The sequence below is a fragment of the Marmota flaviventris genome, chromosome X (assembly GCF_047511675.1).
Source record: "Marmota flaviventris isolate mMarFla1 chromosome X, mMarFla1.hap1, whole genome shotgun sequence".
Lineage (NCBI taxonomy): Eukaryota > Metazoa > Chordata > Mammalia > Rodentia > Sciuridae > Marmota > Marmota flaviventris.
The window spans coordinates 121228247-121251864 of NC_092518.1; the positions used below are offsets into that span (position 1 = coordinate 121228247).

At 38.3% G+C, this 23618-nt stretch overlaps 1 protein-coding gene across 1 annotated transcript in view; it reads left to right on the forward strand.

The window, feature by feature from the left end:
- The window catches only part of F9 (coagulation factor IX), a 29985-nt gene extending 9329 nt beyond the window's left edge, over window positions 1–20656 (forward strand). Inside the window, exons 4-8 of the mRNA XM_027940182.2 lie at window positions 432–545; window positions 8046–8174; window positions 10229–10437; window positions 19637–19751; window positions 20109–20656. Coding sequence (XP_027795983.1) covers window positions 432–545; window positions 8046–8174; window positions 10229–10437; window positions 19637–19751; window positions 20109–20656 — 1115 coding nt within the window. The remainder of the gene's footprint in view (window positions 1–431; window positions 546–8045; window positions 8175–10228; window positions 10438–19636; window positions 19752–20108) is intronic.
- Window positions 20657–23618: the final 2962 nt, after the last annotated feature.

Genomic DNA, 23618 nt, shown 5'->3' on the forward strand with positions numbered 1-23618 from the left:
TATTATCTAGCTCAGCTTGCTCAGCAAGACCTGCAATAAATCAGACTTTGTATGATATGTAGCTAATATTCATTGAAATGATTTGCTTTGATGTAGAATTAACTGCTGTAATTCTATAAGAAAGGACTGAAAATTCTTCTCATCCTATGCTGATATGGTACATTTCTTATACAAAGATATTCCTCTACCTCTTTCCTTGGATTGCATAAACTATGTACATGCCTTCGTTGGGGCATTTTCCTGGGACAGTATTAACCTGAAAACCTTTGCTGGAGTGTGCTTTAGAAACCAAGTAAGACAGAAGCATCAACTGGCTTCCAAGTCAGTAATCCTGCTCTAGTCCAAAAATCAGACTCTTATCTCCATAGGGGAGGACTGGACACTCTAAGCAATTTATCTGATAATTTTCCATTTCTTAACCTGTCTCAAAGATGGAGATCAGTGTGAGTCCAATCCATGTTTAAATGGTGGCAGTTGCAAGGATGACATTAATTCCTATGAATGTTGGTGTCGACTTGGATTTGAAGGGAAGAACTGTGAATTAGGTGAGTAATTATTTTTTGATTATTCGTGGTTCAAAGTTTCCTTTTGAAACCAGATAAAACTGGAAAATGCAATGGTTATGTATCATAAGCTTCTCTTAAAAACATACTTTCAGGCTCAGTACAGTGGCATATACCTGTAATACCAGCAACTCAGGAGACTGAGGCAGGAGGATCACAAGGCCAGCCTGGGCAATTTAACAGGACCCTGTCTCAAAATTAAAAAAAAAAATAAAAAATAAAAAGGGCTGAGGATGCAGCTCAGTGTCAAAGTGCTACTAAGTTCAACCCCCAGTACAAAAAAAAACTTTCAAAGATTATAAATATTTACTTCATCTGTAGTCACAGTTTTCAGGATATAAGCTCAAGCAATTATATTCAGAGCAGTAACACTATCTGGTCACTAACATTAGATGATAATATTGTTTCACTCACTTTATTTATTAATCCTCAATACAACCATACGTGGTTAGTACCATTATTATCCTCACTGTTGCACATGAGAAAACTACAGCTCCAAGAGCTCAAGTGGTTCAGCATAAGTGGTTGAGCTTGACTTGAATTTCAGTTTGATTAAAATCTGTGCTTCTGACAACTATGCTCGAAACTCAAAGAAAATTGAACCCATAAAATTGTTTGAACTCATGACTAAATTGCTATCAGCCTAGGCAGTAGAAGTCAATTACATACAAAACTAGTGGTATGATAGGCCAAGTATTCCATACAATAGGAACTGCTCTACACATACAGACCACTTCACATATTAAACTTGTTGACAAAAATTACAGGTCATTCACAAGTTTGACCATACTAGTCACATAAAAAAATCTAGGATTATTATATACTTATACCCTAGAATATTTTTCAGGTTTTGGTAACTGGAACAAAGCCCTTTACCTAATTGATTATTAGCTCTGGATGCAATAATACTGGTATTGTGACCATGATTGGCACACAATTCTGCAAAAGAATACTCTTTCTACTCTAAAACTCTAGAAGAATAGAGATGCAATCCCAGGGAAAGAATCTGATACCACAAGCTACATGACTACTGTCAAAGAGTAGAAAATTAGCAGGACACTGTTAAGGCATCATAGCCAGCCACCTGACAGATGAAAAAGGAATAAAATGAAATGAAATGCACTTGTCCTATTGAGAAAGGTGGAAAAAGTCACCTGAAATGTTGTTCAGAAATCCTTTCAGTACTAAGGAGAAATTGATTGATCATCTTCCTTTAAGATCTAAAAGATCTTAGAAGAAAAGAAAAATGTAACAGGGAAAAAGCAGGTAAAATGAAAGAAAATAGCAAATGCAGGTGGATGAATTAGTATAAACTGTGGTGGACTCCCATTCCCTTAGGTTTCCCAGTGTGGAGACAAGCCAATTTCTGGGTTAACTTTCCTGTGGTGTGTTCATGGGTTTAACATATCTAAAGTGCTATTTTCATCTGAAAGATTATAATTTCAAATTCAGATTTATCTAGATAAATTTGATCCTGCTATTATGGAAACCTACAGAAATCTTTAGAGTAGTCATTCATTATCAGCTTAAATAAAAAAAAACTATTAGAGCTGAGGGAATGAATAACTCAATTAGTCTCAGGTACTATGTGGTAGTAGACTATCTTGAAAACATAAATGTCTATATCTAGCTTAAATATACAGATGTTTTTAAAAAAGAAAGAGAATCACTTCAAGCAATGTAAGTAAATCTAAGCACAAAATTTCTGTAAACGTATTTACTATATGTGTGAGGTCATGGCCCACAGAGAAAAAATGCTAAGTCTACAACTGGCACTGTCTCAATACTTTCAAGTTCCCACATTTCCGCAGCCAACACAACACTTGGCCTCTATGGTATATTGATTTCACCCAATCAATCTGATCAAGGTTTAGAAAAATCTTTTCAGCTCTTTTAGTTCACAAACAAATTGGGAATTCTTTCAAAATGTTCTTTATCTCAGACACTCTAAGAAAGCAACAACAAAAGTATATACAAACTCCCATTTTAGCTTGTTGCCTCCAGCTGAACTAAAGACTAATCTCAAAAGCCACTAGATAGCACAGTTTATAGAGTATCTGTGCCCCAAGTGTCTTGCTTTACCCTGTCTTGGAAAAGAAAAGGAGATTTCCATTGTCAAGACCTTTTTGTTTTCTTTTTCCCTTGCAATCAAGATCTTCGTCAGGGGAGAAAAGTACAAACATTGAGGGCATGATTTCTAGTTAGAAGAATAGCAATTAATTGGTTACTGGGTCCTTTTGACTAGAATAAAGACCTCCATATGTTCCCAGCTGCACATCAAATCCAAATCTCTTTCAAAGAGATCAAGGTCCATAAGAATTCAGTCATCTCTGCCACTTCTAAAGAATACAAGAAGCATTTTCCCACAGTAAGATAGGGATTAAAAGAAAAAACTCACAAGCAATAAATATTTGGTTTTGGGTTTTTTTTCACTTTTGCAGCACATCACAGACACTTCTTATTTACTGTGTATTTCTGTGCGGTGGTAGGGATGTTGAATTTAACTGAAGAATGTTGAATTTAACCATTTTGTGGTAAACGTGTTAAATAGAAAATCTTTTGTTCAAGTTTTTCTTGGCACATCAGTAGATATACCAGGGAAGGTGAAAGCAGGGTAAAATAAAACAGAATGTGATAACTTTTATCAGTAGGCACAAAAGGAATTAGAAAGTGTTCATGGTAATATGCTTGTACTGTAGTGATGAGCTTGATGCTCTTCAACAGAATGTCTAGGCACAGAGACCAACTTCAAGATCAGAGAGAACCCATGCTCAACATAGTATGTGACATCTAAGTGCTCAATAACTGATGAATGAGTGCCATTCTGATTGTTTCTTAGGTCCTACCTTATTGACTCTTTATTGATCCAGAATTCCTTATGCTATTGTTCTGTTTCTAGAATCCTGAGCCTTTTACCTGAAGGTTAAAAAAATGCTGAATAGGCAGCAATATTTCCCATCACATGCACAAACCAAGTCAGAGATCAAGAGAGGCAGTAACATTCAGGTTCACAAAGGGCAATGACAAATGTTCCTCATTTTTCCAATGATCAAGAGGTCTGGTTACTTAGTCAAGGACACAGAATGGGAATTGGGAAAAAAAAAAAACACACCACATTTATTCATTCCCATTGTGCATTCCCTGGGACAAAACAAGGCTACTCCTACCACCCACCTCTGTTAACTTATCACAATCTCATATTGACTGAACACTTTCCACAGGTGGTATTTGATTTGGCTGAACACCTTAGCATTTCTTGTAGCAGCAATATGATAGCCAGAAACAAGCAAAGAGCTAGGGATATTATCAGCATTTGTTAAGAAAAATAGTCCTAAAAATAAGTAAATAAAAAAGACAAAATGTCATCTTTTTGGATCACACACTTGGTGGATTATTGGTAGCAAAGATTAAAGCTCAGACTGGTACCTTTGTTCACCTGATGAGAGCTGATTTGCCTCCCTTTATTTCCTAAAGTATCAGTAAGGACTATGAATTAATTATTAATTTAGCTGTGTGCTAGCATATATAAATGAGAGTTTTAAAATTTAGATTTACCACTTAAAATTCATGATATTCTCCAATACCATATAGTCACTCTGCTAGCTTGAGTTCCCCCATAATAAAGGACCTCTTAACATAAATTTATTTACTAGAATGTGAAGTCCTAGGGGGAAAGTGTTAGGGACAGGAGAGTGAGTCTGTGAGGAAAGGAGAACCAATAAGAGAATCAGTAATACGATTACTTGCCTATAACTGTAGCTGTCTGCTGGATCTCCTGGGATTATCTTCAAAAGCCAGGTGCACTGATCTCAGGATAGTCCACCTGAAAGACAAGAAGAGGTGAAATAATTTATCCATCAGCATCTCTCCCATTGGTCAAAAGTTCAGCCTATAGGACATTACCATTTCCCAACTGGGTATGCTTGGGCACCCAGAGAGTCATATAGCATCCCACACCTCATCAGGGAAGCCCCAAGGCAAGATGTGAAAGGCACCTAGACCAGATATAAGCCAAGATGATTCAAAGCTGCTCTCATGTGAAGTCAGTAGAAGTACATGTAGAGCTCATCACTACAGTACTAGTAAAAGACAGATAAGGTTGAGAGGTGGTAATAAAGGTGGTACACGGAGGCATCTAATATAGTCACTCATTGTCAAACTGTCCATGATAACTGCACCAAGCATTTCTAAGCATTTCTATTGAAAGGTGTACAGTAGTTGAGTATATAAGTAGAAGGTGTCTTATATTCACTGGATTCTGATACTGTGCTAGAGATAGAGGCCTAAGGGCAGAGCCTACTTTTCTTAACTCAGCAGGTCTCACTAGTAAGCCCTGAACCATGCTACTTTCTGTTATTGAGATGGCATAGGAGAAACAAAAGAAAGCACAATAATCTGAAAATGCAAAATAAGATGGCAGGAATAAACTGACTATACTAAGAATCACAATTAATGTGAATTGGGGTTCAACTAAACTATTAATGACAATGTTCAGTATGGAGTTAAAATTTAATTGCATATTGTTGACAAAAGAGATCCCTAAAATAAAATTACACCAGGAGACTAAAAGAAATGGATATAAAAAGAATTATCAGGTAAATGTTAACAGAAAGAAAACCAGCAAAGCAATTCTAACATCAGACAAAATAGAATCCAAGATGAAAAGCTTTACAGGAGACAAAGAAAGATATTTCATATTAATATGGGAGATTTCACAGGAGAGTAAGAATGGAATGCTTAGCACTGTCAACACATAATATCTTTAGCATTTAAAAAGATCCTATTTTGTCCCCTTGTGTTTTATACTTATCTTCACGTTGCTTATAGGCCCTTATGGACTCCCCAACACTGCTATTTCTAGAGATCTCCAGCTTCTACTTCTGGAGGTAACTTGTCAAACTGGCTAGCTCTGGAAGCCAAGCAACTTCTAGAATAACTAAGCAACAAATACTACACCTCAGTGTAGACGGCAGTATCTACAGAAAATTAAGAGATTGTTGCTGCTTTTCTTGTTTGCTAAAAGTAATAAAAGTGTAATTTTCAGAAAAATGATCGCACATATAGAAAACCCAAAGCACCTAAATAATTCAAAGAAATATATAGAAAGGCTGCTGGACATATAGTCAACATACAAATATTGATTATGTGCCTATATACAGCAAGAATTTAAAAAGAAGTTTGTTTTTTTATTTGCCTGATATATTTTATTTTCTGTAGTATGCAATACAAATTTACATGTGTATGCAATATAATTGTCACCAACAAATTTAAATAATATTTTTAAAAGCACTGAGTACATGATTACATGTTAGTAAATATCAGTTTCCAGGTATTTATGGGAGAAGATTGAATGTTAATGTATGCACATGTAGCTTTCTTATACTGATATTTTGCGTTTCAATGTGGAGCTAGTAAAAATGATTCTGTTGACAAAATGGATCAAACAAACAATAAATAACAAAATAAAGGCGATATCACAGAGTATTGGTTAAGGTCACTAGCTTTTAAATCTGGATGGAACTGCATATCAATTTAACTCTCTGAACTTTTAATTTTCCTTATTTGTAAAATATGGATATGTTCTGACTAGATTTTTTTTGAAACTTAGGCAAAAAATAAATATATTGGAAGGAGAATTTACAGAATTTATGAGAAGTCTGGAGAACTGTGCTCAGAAAATAGTATAGAACAATGTTAAAATGAAGGAAAGAAATACAATGAAGTCATACACAGGACAGTTGGATTAGGGGTGTCCCTTCTGCCCTGGGTTTGAGCTCTATGATGTGTCAGCTTCTTTGATCATACACTCCAAATTCAGAGGCTCAGATGGGAGCATCCAGTTGTCCAAGCTTGGTTACATGGTCAAACCAAGACTAAAAAGAAGTTTTATAATAGAATAAAAAATTAATGCTTAGGAATGAAAGTAATACATATGTGAAAAAATTCTACACAAAAATATGGAACATTTTGAGAAAATTAAGGAAGATCTAAATAAATGAATGGATAGGCTATCTTCATGGATTAGTGGATACAATACAGTAAATATAACAATTATCTCCTAATGGATTCAGTGCAACACCAATCAAAATTCCAGCAGGCATATTTTTTGTATACATGGAGTAGGACTACCAAGCTAGTTCTAAAATGTAAATACATGGAAATACAAAGGGCCAAGACAATTTTGAGAAAGAATAAAATTGTAGTAGTAAAAGTACTACTACAAGAGTTAGAGAGACATGTTAATTAAGATGGTGTAGTATTAACACAAGGGTAGACAATAGATCAATGGAACACCAGAGAGTACAGAAACATACATACACTCATATGGAAACTTGATTTATGACAGAGGTGCCACTGTAGGGAATGATTGCTCTTTTAACAAATAGTGAGGGATCAATTATATATCCATAGAAGGGCAAATACATCCCTACAACATACCATGTATCATAATCAAATACAAGTGGATTCAAGATCTATATGTGAACCATAAAACACTAAGCTTTTAAATTCATGAACTTGGGATAAGCAAAAAGTCTCTTAAATAGCATATAAAAAGTATGCACCACAAAGGAAAAAAATGATAAAATGACACTAGAGAGAAAAGTCAAGTCACAGAGTGAAAGAAGATATTTGCGCCCCCCCCCCCCGCCCCGCCACACACACACTGGAACTCTTATACACTGATGGTAGAAATTTAAATTTATACAATTGCTTCAGAAAATTGTTTGGCAGTATCTACTAAACCTAAACATATGATCCAATAATTTGACTGATACACATAAATCCAGTAAAATCACATTCTTATATTACCAAATATATGTACAAAATGTTGATTAAACCATTATATATAAAAGCCAAAAACTGAAAACAACACAAATATCTATTAATAGTAGAATGGCTGAATAAAGTTGTAATAGTAATGATGGAATACTACACAACAATGTGAATAAACTGTAGCAATACAAAATCACATAGATGAATCTATAGTTAAAATGTTAAATGAAAGATACAGAAGAGTACATATTGTGAGTATTTATATGAAGTTCAGGAACTGGTAACTTTTGAAAAGGAAGAAAGATGGAGTGATTAGGAGGGAGTGTCAGGAGAATTTGGGGGGTTTTGATAATGTCCTATGTATTGATCTGTGCAGCATTTAAACAGATTCATTTGCTGTGTGAAAATTCATACAAAAGTTTTATATTCTTTTCTGAATTTGTGTTACATTTCAGTAAGTAGGATTTTAATTGCAGTCCATGATTTAATGAAAATAGAATATCTAGTCATTTAGCTTTACACCAAATCTAAATACTACTGCCACTATTTTATGCCTGAAAATATTATTTTTCTTCCCGTTATTTACTCCAGGCTCCCAAGCTTCTCACCATAAATACTCCCAGCTTACATTTGACCCATATGTGAGTCAGTAGTTCCATGTACTTTTCAGAAAGGCGTGTTAAATAGTGCTATTTTGCTTTCTTCCAGATGCAACATGCAACATCAAGAATGGCAGATGCAAGCAGTTTTGTAAAACAGGCACTGATAGTAAGGTGGTTTGTTCCTGTACTGAGGGATACCGACTTGCAGAAAACCAAAAGTCATGTGAACCAGCAGGTCAAAATCTAAATAAGTTTTTTTTTTTTTTTTTAAGAAAACATATACTTTAACCTTTGGCATTTTAACTCCCTAATTTTAATCACTACTTGCACGTACTTCCTTTGAAATCAAACAAAAGATCAATAGCATGAAATGGACAAATTATTTTTCAAAATTATATCATCAATTTAAATATAAATTTTGTTATTATCCACAGTCTTTTTTGTGTCAATTTTTTTTCTCTGACCTTTAAATCACAAAGCAATTGATTTGTGAGATTTCTGTATATATTTGTAATTCATCAAGTCAAATTAATGTAGTAATATAGTACTGTACCAGAAAAGATTCACAAATAATTGAGTGATGGACTTCTAGTAGAAGGCTGGTGAATTTTAAGCATGAGACTGTCAGGGCCTGACTAGTGTATTCTAAGAAAGTTATTTTCTGACTTTGAGCCTTAAGCTGAGTTTATACAGAGTGTCAGAATGTTTCCAGCAACTAACTGTTTAAGTTCTGCTAGGCTGATCAGCACTATGTTACAGAAGGAATAAAGCAATGTTTCTCAGTCATGCTGACCATGCCACCACGTTGACAGTTGATTGGTATATTCAGCACATCTGTACTCCACTCTCATGCTGCTCTTCTCTGAAGACAAAGGCAGTAGAAACTTTGTTCTGAAAAACATTAGGCTTTGCATGATTAATTATATTTGATGAATGAGACACTTTTTTGAAGCAAGCTACATATAATTTCTTTTGCATTTCTAAAGCCTGCTATTTTATTAAATTGGTGCATTAAATCATGCACCATTCCTATGTAATTGGGTTCAATACCTAATTCAGCAATGCATCAGGCAGAGGAAATTAAAGTAAAGACCAGAATCCAGGAATATACATACTGCAACTAAAATAAAGAATCTCTAATGCTTTAGGGCTTGTCCACCTAATCTTCTGCCTGGTTCTTCACATATACTGCCTTAAAGCTTTCCTTCCTGGGAGGAGTGTGTGTATATATATGAGTGTACACACACACTTGTGTATTTAACTTTAAAAAGCTACTTTCCAGTGTAGACAAATGGCATAGTAGCTAAGCCCTTATAAGCCCTTCTATAAGAGAGAAAAAGAATTGAGAGCCACCTCCAACTATTATGAGTTATATTTGAATGTAGCCTTTGCTTTAGCAGAATAAGTAGGCCAAACCTAAAATAAGCTTTTCTGCCTTTTCAAAGATAATGGTCCCTTTTCTCTCACCATTGTTGATCATGTATATTTATACATAAGTATTTTGAAACTAATTTCCTGTTTTCTCAACCACATGCTGCCTTCATGATACTTTCCCACAGCTGGTTGCTATAGAAATGTCTGTTATAAGGAAAGTGGCTAGGAGGAAAGTGAGAAATGAAAATGAAGTATAAGGTGACTTTGTTTGACTACAAATTTCCATTTTGGTAGTCCCCAGTGTAGCTGTAGATGATTGGGGGCCAGGGGACAGGGAATAAACCAACTCAAAGAGGTGTTCAGGTTCCAGGTAAATACAGCTGTGATAATCATATTAGTAAACTTTTTGGTTAATAATTGACAGCCAGGTAATTGAACCAAAATGATCTCACTTCAACAAACACATGAAATCCACCTTGGATACTAGAGGGCATTCTAGTCAAGAAATCCTGTTAATGATAACCAGCAGAAGTGCCATTCACTAATTAGTCCCATTAATCTAATGGCACAAAGCACTCAACTTCCATTCAGGGACAGCACCTGGAAGTACAACGTTAGTAAAGAAACTAAACAAAGTCATTAGACTTTTTATAAAGTCCTACCAAATTTGATTCCAGAACACCTATTTCCATCAAGATGATGGATTCTGGAGCCAAATGTTCTTTCCATGAAGGTTTTGAAAACTTTCCATGAAAATAATGCAATCAACTATATTCATTGATTAGATTTTTTAATGTTGATGGGCCTGCTTCTCAGAAGTGACAGGGATCGGCCTCATTCTCCATTTTCATAATATATCTTCCATTAGCCAATGAAAAATATTGGAATACTAATATTTTTTTTCTATTTTTCTAGTGCCATTTCCATGTGGAAGAATTTCTGTGTCATACACTTCTAAGAAGCTCACCCGTGCTGAGACTATTTTTTCTAATATGGACTATGAGAATTCTACTGAAGCTGAAGAAGGCATTTTGGATAACATCACTCAAAGCACCGAGCCATCTAATGACTTCACTCGGGTTGTTGGTGGAGAAAACGCCAAACCAGGTCAATTCCCTTGGCAGGTACTCTATACTGATAGTGTGTCAAAACTGGAGTTCAGCTGGCAAAAGACAGGCCAGGTGGGAAGCTGAAGCTAGGCCACTGGCAAGACCTGTGAGGGTGAGACAAGTATTTAGTTAAGTTTCAGCAGTAAGCAACATGACAGTCCTGATAGATGAGCATCTGGGGAAAGAGAAGTCCAGGGACAGCTACCATTAAAGGTCAAGAAGAATTTGGCACCAAAGAAAGAACACAGCAAGATTCCAGCAAGCAATTAACTGGTCAACAATAGGGAGGTCTGGAAGAGAGGTCACAGGTACTAGAGTTCAAGGTACTGCTCCAGCTCAGCCCCTGGGGAAACTGGTGAGAGTCAAAAAGTTTCTTGGCCCAGAGAAACTGGATTATTTTTAAGGGAGCAAAGGACTCGTGTAGGAAGGATTAAGGCAAGAATAGTTCTTAGAGTCAGGACATGAAATGGGGGCTTGATCCAATACTCACCTGGTTTTCAGTGTGGTAGCAGTAGAGTCACCTGGGAACTTATTAAGAATGCAATTTCTCATGCTCCACCACAGATCTACTGAATCAGAATCACTTGTGTGGGGCCCAGCATCTGTGTATAAGCAAGCCCTCCAGGTGATTCTGAGGCACACTTACAATTTGCAAAGGAAACAAACATATTACATAATCCAGCATTCAAAACACCAAACAGTAGACTCTTTCTACCTAGTTTCTTCCAGGGTGTTCTACAGACAACCTACATAAACAGAACTACCTATGCACATTTTTATGTAACTACCAACAGCTAGATTTGTAGCAAAACCAGGGTTGTAACTATGCCTATAGCTAAAGCCTAAGTGATTCCATCTGTGAGAAGGGATAAGCCACCTCCTCCCCACCTCAAGGCAAGGAGCCAGGCTGGTCCTTATGGAAAGTTGTGCTGTCCAAATGGTAACCACTAGCCACATGTGGTTACTTAAATTAATTATGAGTAAGTAAACTTACAAATTCAATTCTTTAATTACACCCACCACATTTCCAGTGCATAATAGCCACATGTAGTGAGTGCTACTATACTGACCAGGGCAGGTGTAAATAGAATACTTACATCACTGCGTAAATTTCTATTGGAGAGTGCATATATATATTAGTTTAGTCTAATTTAAAACTCCCTAGTGGCCACGATCATATTTGGTAGTTATTTCAAGGATGCTTCACTCCAAAATATTTTCTCTACTGAGGTTTGAAATTCTGCCATCACAGAGTGGTAGCTTTAAAGACTTTGCAATCATCAAATGGGTAACAATTAAAGCCAGATAAATGTCTCCAGGTTTAACACCACTGAAATTTTCTTAGACTAGCTATGTATCTATCCATTCTTCAGAATACTTGCCATTTTCCAACATAATAAATGAAAGATATTAAACATAGACCTCAGGACATGGGGACATTGTAGAGAAAGGTACCACAGGGTAATACAACATTACAACCAAGACATATTTTCCTTCCTTTTGTCTTTGCTTTTTTTAAAAAAACAGTATTTTGTTGGACCTGATCTTCTAGCCAATAAATTACACTGTATGTCCCTGTGTCCCCACTTAAAGGCACCCTACCAGTGCCCTTTCCCTCACCTACCATACCGCCCTCCCTTTACTCATCCACGTCTTTACCATTCTTTGTAGTCCTGCTAAAATTGACCTTGTCCACTCACCTTTCTTTGAACAACCTCTTTTTGGTACACTCTGATTATATTTTCATTCTACTTAACATCCACATATCTCATTCTCTTTTTCTTATTTGCACTTTCATTCGTTAAGTATGTGATTTACATGAATAAGGTGGTTATAGGGCTGGGATGTAGCTCAGTGGCAAAGCGTCTGCCTTGCATTCGCAAAGCCCTGGGTTCGACCCCCAGTTCCAAAAAAGACAAAAAAAAGAACCCCACCAAAAAAAAATAAGATTAAAAAAAAAAAACCTTAAAAAAAAAAAAAAGAATAAGGTGGTTATAACAAAAGATCCTACTTTATGACAATTATCCTCCTTGGGCTTGTGGGACATAAAGCAGTGTTTATAGTAGAGAAGCCAGGGGGCCTGTGTTATTAGTTCAGAACATCACTTCCTTTTTTTTTTTTTTTTGGAGTGCTCTACCACTGAGCTACATACCTAGCCCCATTGCTTTCCCGTTTAAAAAATCCAACTTCTTTTTAAATCCCAGGATGCATGCATTGTGAGTTTAGCATTGCCCCCTTGTCATCCCAGAAATGAAATGGCTAATATAATTAAATGAGAACCAAAACAGGAGAAGGGGTGGATAAAGTCTCTATTTAGTCACATAATGTCTATTTCCCACCAATCCTCTTTAAACCAGATGCTTGGCAGTGTTTTAACAAATACAATGCCTTTCCTAAAAGAAAGCAACTTGGGCAGACATTTTATTTCCTTTTTAAGTAGAAAAGACTAATAGATTGTGGTTGCAGTTCTGTGAGAAGATATGATACACATCATTCCAAATCTTTTCGTATTCTTCTCACTGCACACTTACAAAAGACCTGTGGTCTTTTCCTGTCCTGCCTAGCTAAGATCATTTGGAATGTTCATGATTACTCACAAATTCATGTGTGCACACATGTTCACTCCCTATTTCTCCCATATGCACTAAGACTACTGACTATGGGTGTACCAAGCACTAGATTTTCTTCTTTTCTAAAGGCAAAGTACTAAGCTTTTTCTAGTATACTTGAGAAAGACTCTACACTGTTTCCTTCCTCAACAGAGAATGTTCTCTCCACACCTACCCAGTTCCCCAGGAAAGGTTATTGGTTTTCAAAACTTGGAGATTACCTGAATGTCCAAAAGGCACTTTTAGACAAAGATGAACAGTAAATAAAACAAGCCAGAATCTTTCCTCCTTGGTGGAAAGGCCATCTCGGCCACACCATGGTTAATGTATAGAATGGGAAATACTAGATGTGTTGCAGACAAGATTGCAACCAGGGTCTGGGGTTGTAGCACTGTGATAGAGCACTTGGGTAGCTTGTGTGAGGCACTAGGTTCAATTTTCAGCACCAGAAATAAATAAATGAATAAAATAATCAACATCTAAAAAAATTTTTTTAAAGACCAAGAGAAAGGAAACAACAACTGAGGTTTCAGTGGCCACCATATTATACTTCTGGCTCTGAAATATGAAATACTACTTAGAATATCATCTGGAAAAGAGTGTGTTTGGAAGTGCTCATGTTTCATACAAGCCTTTCTATTCAGAATTGATTCTTTCATCTTTCAAATTGGCAGGGGTGAGGGATAAAGTGATCACTCAGGGTGAAGAAATCCCACAAAGAAGGACATAGAGTTCACTTTCACCAGGAGTAATGAACAGTTTGAATGGACTGAGAAAGCTTTTTTTAGTCTGTCAAAAGAAAAAGGTGTTGGTGAGCTGTCAGCGAGACCCACGGGGGGCGGGGGGGGGGGGGGGGGGCGGGTTCACCCTGCGGTCTTAGCGGGAAGTTTGCAGGCAGATTCCGGCCAGTGCTGGGTGCTAGGCTGGGTGGCTTTGGGAGGAAACGTGGGTAGAACAAATATTTGTGGAACTGCCTACGGGAAAAGGTGTTCTGTTCCTGGGAACAGACAGCAGAGGCTGCGTGGCCCCGGGAGGAGTTCATAGGACTTGGTTCACCCGGCTGGAGACGAGAGCAGGCTGAGGGACAGCAGGGACGCCGTCCCAACCGTAGCCTCATTTTTTTACCTCACTCTCCGGCTTCCACCTCAGTCTGCTGGGCCAGAGGAAAGGGCTAACCCAGCCGCATCGCAGGAGATGGTTGCCTCCCAGCAGCCCCCAACGGTTCTAGAGCGGTGCAGCCCGCCCCGTTCTGGGCTCGAGCCCGAATGCCAGAGGCGCAAGTGCTTCGGGCGCTTCCCCCTCGGAGAGTTGTTAGGCTGGGAGGGGTGGGCTGGGGGGGAGGAGTCACAGCTGGGGTCTTCTTCCATCTCTCTCCTCCGCCCCCAGCTGGCTTGGGCTGGGAGGGGCAGGATGCAGGCCCCAGAAGGGACACTTAAGAAGAAGAAAGAAAGTAAAAGGTTAAGTGCCCTACATGGAAACAGAAAGGAGATTTTCTTAGAGTTACCATATCTCGTGGAATGGGAAACTGAAACAAGACTTGAATTTCCCAAGTTACAAAGGGAAGAAAACCTTTGAACATTATAGAGAACAGGGAAATTACAACGCCTATATTACCAGATTGGTTTCATCAACAGCGCAAAACTGAGACGTTTGAGCCGAATGCGGCTGTGCACGCCACTAATCCCAGTGTCTCAGGAGGCTGAGTAGGTGGATCGCGAGTTCGAAGCCAGCCTCCGAAAATTACCGAGACCCCTTCTCTAAAAATATCTGGGGTTGTGGCTCAGTGGTTAAGTGCCTCTAGGTTCAACCTCTTGTAACAAACAAACAAAAAAGGTTAGAGGTTTGAGGCAGGAGATGTGGCTCAGCGGTAGGGCACTTGCCTAGCATGTTAGAGACCCTGGATTTTATCCCCAGCACTGCAAAACACATACATATGTGTATATATTTCATATATACACATGTGCTTATATAAGTGTGTATATACATACAGACGGAGAGACGACAGGTTTGAAAGAGTGATATGTTTTTCAGGGATTCTAGAGCTTTAATTTGGTTTTGGTCCCAAGCCCATGATCCTGCCATCTGACAATTCTGAGCATGCACAAACTGACCCAAGAACTGCTTTGGGTTAAGATCTGATTAGCTCTGTAGGTGAAGTACCTACTCTATTTTCTGTCTTATCATAAGTCTCAGTTCTGTATGAAGCATATTTATTCCACATTTAATAGTCTGAAGATCATTCTACCACATTGAAAAAAAGGAATAATATGGAAGCCAAGTGTAAGCTGTCCTCATATTATGTTGTATCATATGCATTTCCTAATATTTAACTATTTTAACCTATAGAAAATGTCTGAAGAAGCAGTTTGTCCATTCTTTATTCTATTCTTGGCCTAAATCTTTAAAGTATCTTAACATTTTCCCCAGTCTCAGCTTCCCTCAGCTCTGGCTTTCAGCTATCTTTAAATTTGCCTGCACTCTTGCCCTATACTGCTAGCTACAATGATTCAAATAGGACACATGTCAATGGCAGATAGCGGGTGGAGTTACCATTTGTATAAATCACAGCTTTTTGTGTGGAGGGGTATCTTACATGAAAACAGAAAGATAGTCTCTTGAAAAAAAGATAACCCTGTATTATTCCTAGCTCAGGTGATAAATAGGAACATGATATATATAATCACACCAGGCCCCACAAAGCTAGTTGGGACAGAATATTTAGACTATTATACTCTAAGATTGTTTGATGAAATATATTTCAATATTAACTAATTGAAATAATGGTATATTTGAAATAATGTCATATTTCAAGTTAACCACTAAAAACCAAAGTGAGTATCCCCTCTATGCCCAGCAAAATGACATAGGGCCATGGGCTGACTGAATCATGCCTGTGGGCATAGCAAGTTATAGGTCATGTAGAAATGGTTTTACTTTGTATATGAGAGAGTAAAGATACAGAAAAAAAGTGTTATTGAAAAGTTGGAGTGAGTGACAGAAGGAGAATAAAAGTTTTGCTGAAATCACAGGGAAAGGCTAGGTTGGAATTAACACTTGGAAAGAGAACAACAGGGCAACCACTGGTACTCTGGACTGGCATTTTCAGGAAGAGTATAAGTGCAATTTTGTGAGTATGTATTTTGTAGATGAATGTATTTGTGTTTGATGTGTATGTGTGTGTGTGTCCAAAAGAGGAAAAACAGGCTCCTGTTAGGCTGTGGCTACCATGAAAATGTTTAACAGATCAGAACTCAGGTATCTTGCTCACAACATATGCCTTCCCATTTCCTCCATCATTCTCTGAAGTGGTGTCTTAACATGAACTTGTCCTTGGCCAAGTACAAAGCTCATCCCCCAAATATCTAATATTTATATAGATTTGGTCCAGAGGTAGCCAAGAAAGCATTCCAAAACCATACCAATTGTAATATCTTTAAATGCAAAATAATATATTTGAGGTCTTTTTTTTGGCAAAGATGTTTGCTAAAATTTCTAACACCCATCAGGGATTGGCAAAGAATTCTCTTTGGGCTTAAAAGAACAACCGTATTTCTCAAACATCCACTGGAAAGCAATAGAAACATCAGGCAGCGAGTCTTTGGCAGGAGTCAGACAAACTACATCACAGTCTCTGTGCCCAGAGGCTGTGGATTCATTCAGTCTGACCTAAGTAGCCCACTAAACTGAGAGATTCCCAGCTTCCACAAACAAACCTCTGCCCTGCCTCAAATAGTGGCTGGAGGGGAAACAATGTGATATCCAGGCTGGTAAACTCTTATTTCCACCTGCTTGAACAGATGCATTCAGTTGTAATCATCATGTCCATTATAGAATCATGTTGCCCACATTTTCTTGGTGATAATAATCACTTGGGGTCAGAGTTCACACATGGTCTTATAACCAGTATGCTTACAGAAGGCTCTATACTGAGAAGGGTGGCATATCTAGAGTTTAATACATTGCATTTGTGCTGTGTAACTGAAGTCTGATGAGACAACAGAGCATGCACTGGGGCCTTGGAACCTGGGATTACTGCAGTTCCACCTCTCACCACTTCCTAGAAAGTTTCTTCACCTCCTTCTCCTCTACCCCTGGTGCCTTAGCCAGCCCTGCCTCTCCCTTCCACACCTGCCCAATGACCACTGCCACCCCCAACCCCTGGTGCCCAGACATACATCTCCTCCTTGTCTCTACCCAACTACTGTTGCCACCCTTCTCCCCTGGCAAGGACCTGGGCCCAGACACAAGGAGGATTGAGGTCAGGTGCACACACTCTGTGCTATCTGGGGAAGGGACATGGCCATAGGCATCTCTGGACCAGGAATGGGCTACAGAACAATTAAAGGATTAATGCTAGGGGCAAGCCTCTTGCCAGTTTCCCTTTTGGGTACATCCTGACATGAATGTTGCAATCCCTTGGGAATTATCTCTCTGCCTTGATTGCTGCAATAGGAATACCAGTAGTACCGTAGGCCCCCTGGCAAAGAAAGATTGACTTACCCTCCCATGATAGAGTCCAGTGACCTGTGGCTGGCAGACAGGGAGTGTGTGTGCTGAACGTAGAGTGCCACCCCTGGGCACCTGTAAAGGTCTACACTCTCCTAGCAAATATCCCCATGCCAAAGGGAGCATGATATTAAATATCAAGCTAAAAAAAGAAAAATAAACAAACATTTCAAGAAACATCACTGAAGAAAAGAAAAAAAATTGTATTTTAGTATCTTCAGTGACACTTTTTTTTCCTGGCTTTGGAACAAAAGACTTCACATTTCTGTTTCTCATACCCCTCCCCCCACAAAAAGTATGTTGATACAATGGGGTGAGCATTATTAAAACAAAGATTACCAAGCCTTGGGAATTCTGATCCAGTAGTGCAATACACTTGTCTAACTTAATCATACGTAAGAATATTCTAGAGAGCTTCATTTTCCCCAGCCCCTAGCAGTAAATATTTTAAGTCTCAATAAGCTCGCAAATCTGCACTTTACAAGCACTCCAGGTGATTCTCCTGCCTTGGTCCATAGACCATATTTAAAGAGATACTGGAGGTACAAATACTGGAGTCAGGCAGACTTGGTTCTATATCCTGCTAGCTAACTTGAGGGGAATTAATATATATCTCTAAACCTTAGTTTGAACATCTATGGATGGATATATTACTATCACTCCATAAGGATATTATGTTTTTTTTCAATAAAGATAGTTAACATGTATTATCTATATACTGGCCAAAGTGCTGGGCAATTTACACAACTTATCTCCTTTAATCTTCAAAATAACCCTGTGAGATAGCATTTTTTTTATTACTGCCTTTCTTTGAGGATGTTATGTTTTGATATAAAATGTATACAAAACAGTACAAGGATTGGCCCCAAATAAGCACTCAATATATATTCAAAAAATTAGAATAATTGTTAAATCTGGGTGGTGGACACACTGATGTTTATTATATTATTATTTGAGGTTTTTCAGTAGTTTTACAGCTTTTTTAAGATAAAAAGCAACGGAAAGGGAGAGCCAGAGTTTGGAAAAGATCATGAAGCCTGTTATGAGCTGTGCTTCAGTGCTAGCACATAGTAGGTGTTCAGTACGCTGAATTCAGGACTGGAAGAACTTTCAAAAGAACATGCCCCAGGGACTATCTCTGACCAACACATAAAGGAGTTGACCATCTGCTTTCCCTTGTTTATGAATGACTTTATGCCTAGGGCTACCAGTGCCTTAGGAATAGTGCATCCGTTCACAAAGAGCTCATGGGCTCCTGAAGAGTTTACTGAATGTTGAGTGTGCCCTCTAGTGTTCACATATCTCAGCTTTATTTGGGAAAATTTAGATGGAGAAAGGCCCTCACTTACATTGGACCTGAAATTCTCTAACTTGATCTAGACCTTAAGGTGCTGGAAATATTCGTTGTCCTCTGTGATTGTGCAGCAAATATACAGATGAATGAATGGACATCTTTGCCCAGCTAAAATAAAGCACAGCTAACTAGACCTTTTAAGACAAAGGCAGATTACATATTCAGCCAGGTAGGGTGGGGTATGGATAGGAGAGAATGGAAGGAGCTTGCGAGTCCTGCTGTGCCCCACCGCTTGGGTGGCTTTATGCACAGCCCTGATAGAGGCATTAAGTCTAGTTCATACTATTCCAGTTTGGAAGGGGCTTGAAAGTACTCCTGGAAGAATATATCATCTTTTCTTTTTCAAATTATCTATAGCAAAGAGATCTCCACACACACAGAGACAGGAGACTCAATATCCCTATTCATCTGGAGGAGTTGTCAGTGTGTTTCCTAAAATACATGCTGTATCCCATGAAGCAATTGTGCCATCCGAAAATCTGACTCACCTGGGAAAGGAACTCGAAGGCCCCAAATCTCTCCTGTCTCTCAGTGTGCATTTTCCTCAAGATAGTTACAGAAATGGCTTTTTGGTTTGAGTTTCAGAAACACTAATTCATCCACAAAGGTGACACCTTGCAGAAATTCGCCATTTCTGCCAGTGCCTACAAGCCAACTTTCTGCCTACTCCTGTTAATAGCACATGTATTTATTTTGTTCTGGAACAAATATATTGTGCAGTAAGATTCTTAATTTGTTTCCACAGGTCCTTTTGAATGGTAAAATCAATGCCTTCTGTGGTGGCTCCATCATCAATGAAAAATGGGTTGTAACTGCTGCCCACTGTATTGAGCCTGGTGTTAAAATCGAGGTTGTTGCAGGTAAATAAACAAAAGGATAATAATCTATGCAATTGCTAAACCTTCTATGTGATTGATACATCATATTTTACTAAGATCCAATAGGATTGTTACTAATTAAGTTGGGCCAGTGGTAGAGGGGATATAATTTCAAAACTTGCTCCATCCTTCAAGCCCCATAGTTCTTTTGATGAATACTTAAAGCACTCATCTCAATAGGATACAATTATTTATTGTGGTATCAATTTCCCCATCAAACATGTAAGATTTGGTAACATTTTGAGACTTGGTTGCCAGTTTTCAGTGATACCAAGTAGACACATGGAAAATCTGTTTCTATGAAAAATCTGTGACTGAAAATGAAATTTATTTCAATAGGTGAATATAACATCGAAGAGAAAGAAGATACAGAGCAAAAGCGAAATGTGATTCGAGTTATTCCTCACCACAACTACAATGCAACTATTAATAAGTACAACCATGACATTGCCCTTCTGGAACTGGATGAACCCTTAATACTAAACAGCTATGTAACACCTATTTGCATTGCCAACAGGGAATACACAAATATCTTCCTCAAATTTGGATCTGGCTACGTGAGTGGCTGGGGAAGAATCTTCAATAGAGGGAGATCAGCTTCAATTCTTCAATATCTTAGAGTTCCACTTGTTGACCGAGCCACATGCCTTCGGTCCACAAAGTTCACCATCTATAATAACATGTTCTGTGCTGGCTTCCATGATGGAGGTAGAGATTCATGTCAAGGAGATAGTGGGGGACCCCATGTTACTGAAGTGGAAGGGACCAGTTTCTTAACTGGCATTATTAGCTGGGGTGAAGAATGTGCAATGAAAGGCAAATATGGAATATATACCAAGGTATCCCGGTATGTCAATTGGATTAAGGAAAAGACAAAGCTCGCTTAATGAAAAATGCATTTCCACGGTTGATTCATTGGGATTGGAACTGGATTGGGCCCTTTAACTTCCTTGTGTCTTGTTGAATTTAAATATATACTTCTATAAACATTGCCTTTTCTCTTTGCAGGGGAGAATTCCATCTAGAATTTATATTTTACTAGAAGAAGTAGATTAGAAAATGTAATCACTAGAGAAATGCAGTGTGGTAGGAAATCATCACCATTTTCAAAGGGCTCAGCCCTTACCAAAATTGTGAAGTTCTCCACCCTGCCCAGCAGGTTCTATGGTTCTCCATTGTGGTAACTCACCTGATTCTCCCTCCTTAACAGCATTCCATGTTCTAAATCTTCCATGCCTCTCTCATCAAAACATCAACATTCATTAGGTCAGTATCCAGGATCTTTACTTGAGTCCAACACAAGGCCAACACCACATTCATAAAGAGAACATAGGAATAGTTAACAGGTCAAAACTTGTTGGAAGCACTTCTTATTTTTCTCTGTCTTTATTCCTGAATCCTTTATCTTTTCTGACTCCCAATCTCCAAATCAACTTTTCTCTTTCTTACTCCCTCTCGGTCATTTCCCCTCCACAGTCATTAAAGGTGGTAAGGGGAGCATTCTGTTTCACTGCTGTATATAGGTGTATGTGTCTATTAAAACCTGGCTTTCTTTTATTTTAGTCTCAGATTGACTTTTATAACATAGGGATGAAGGAAGGTGACTGCAGAACATGTGGGGAAAGTTCCTTTCAGAGCATTAAGCTAGTGTGTGTATCTCAATGAGCCATCCAGAACAGTTCTCTAAGAGTTTGTCACTAGGTGATTATGGCAGTCTGGCTGGGGATGGTTCCATCAAGGCAAGGCTGGCAGGTCACTAACTAAAAAAGCTGACATCAACCAAGGTATTTTATCCCCTGTCTGAAAAAAATAATGCTAACAGAAAGAACATTCCATTTGCAACCAAGAACTAGCAGAGTCTTTAAGGAAGAAACTAGCAGCATATCTCCAACATTACCTGGAGCCAAGCAAGAAGTTTCCTAGACCAGAGACCATGAGCATCATCTTCTTGGCTAATATATACATCAGTGGAGAAGGGCACACAGGCTCAAAGAGCTGAGTCATTACACCCAGATAACCAACTCCCCCTTTTTTGATTCCATGTTTACCAAGGAACTTTGTGATTATGATTAATCTTTCTCTACTGAATTTCCTAGAGGGCTGCTGACCAACCAACATGTCATTCTACTTATGAATTAATAAACTGGTGTTCTAGTTCCTACTGAGTTTTTGTGAGTTTATTTGATGTGACTCAGTCACTCTGGATTGATGTGGAACTACTGACAAAATCATGTTTGGAACCCACCCCCTGCCCCCGCCATACTCTCAGACACACCTCACTCATTGATTTATTTAAAGTCCTCCTACTTTAGTCTTGTAAACATAAGTATCAATAAAATTTGAAATATTTTCAAATGTCTCCATGTTTCTTGTTAAATAGTTCACATAGAGGTATCCCAAATGCTACATTCAGCAAAACACTCGGAACAATGTGTCTGAATGCAATACACCTAGGATGGCATGGGTTCTAATTAGCTGTGAATATCACCTGGGAAAAGTCACAACCCCTTATGGAATTTGATTTCTCCATTTGTATAGAGAGTTTAACAGGATACTCTCCAAAAGCCTTTGTGACCTTGAAAGTCTGTGATTTGTTTTTTTTTTTTTTTTTTTTTGAGTCTTTGTGTATGTATGTGTGTGAGAATGCTCACATGTGTAGTACTGAGGATTGAACCCAGGGGTTCTCTACCTCTGAGCTATATCCCCAATCCTTTTTATTATTTTGAGACAAGGTCCCCCCCCTAAATTGCCCAGATTGGCTTCAAACTTGTAATCCTCCTGCCTCAGCCTCTTGAGTCGCTGGGATTACAGGCATATCCTGCCATGCCTGGCTTTTTTCAGTCTTTTACTCAACAAATGACAGTGGATACTATGTGCCAAACACCAATAATGTTGATTAAATGTGAGTTAACATGGATATATTTGGGGACTTAAATAATGTATGTGAATTATTTTATGAAATGCCTAACACATTAATAAACAGTAGGTGCTCAAGAAATCCACAGTATCTGAATCCATGTTTATTGCAGAGTAGTGATTAGTCTTACATTGAGTATCACAAAAAGAGAACATATTTAAATGAAAACAATGCCTGAGATTTAGGTTTCAGGAACACATGAAAGAAATTACTTATGTTATTAATGGTTAAAGGAAAGAGGAGACACTACAATTGTCAACCTTATGTTTAAAGAGGATGCCAGTAGATGTGTGAAATATTTTACTTCAAATCTAAATAACTAAAGCTCTACAGCCCCAGGGCTCTGCAATTGGGAAAGAGACGCTCTGGCCTTGTTGCCATGGAGACCACCCCTTACAAAGAGAGCAGTGGGGAACTGGCCTCATACCTCCTGTGATTGGCCTTCCCTGTGGCAGAGGGAGGAGCTTTTGGGCCCACAAATTACTGAGCCACGGTTATCCCTTTTCCTATGAGCTCAAAAATGACTGAATTCATCATAAGTCTCCTGTGGCATGCCATCACCACTAAACATGTGGGAGCTGTAAGCCCACCTAAAAGAAGCAGCAGTCTCTGAGCCAGGACCTGGCTGGGCTCTGCCTAGCTAGGGCATTTGCAGATGCCGTATAGGGATCATTAGTGCTTTCAAAATCGCTGTAGCTACTTAACCTAAATAGACTGAGACATGCTGCTATAATATTATAAGTGACAGATTAAAATAGAACCCTTGCTGTGGGAAGAAAAGTGTGTTAATATAGTGCAGTCATTGTGTTTAACTATGATTGGTTTTAGTTTCTTTTTTTTTAATATTAGGTACTTTATGGTGACAGAAGTAAATTTCCTTCTGATTTTCTTTCAATTCCCTTACTCTCCTGGATCGTGACATGCCAGTTTAC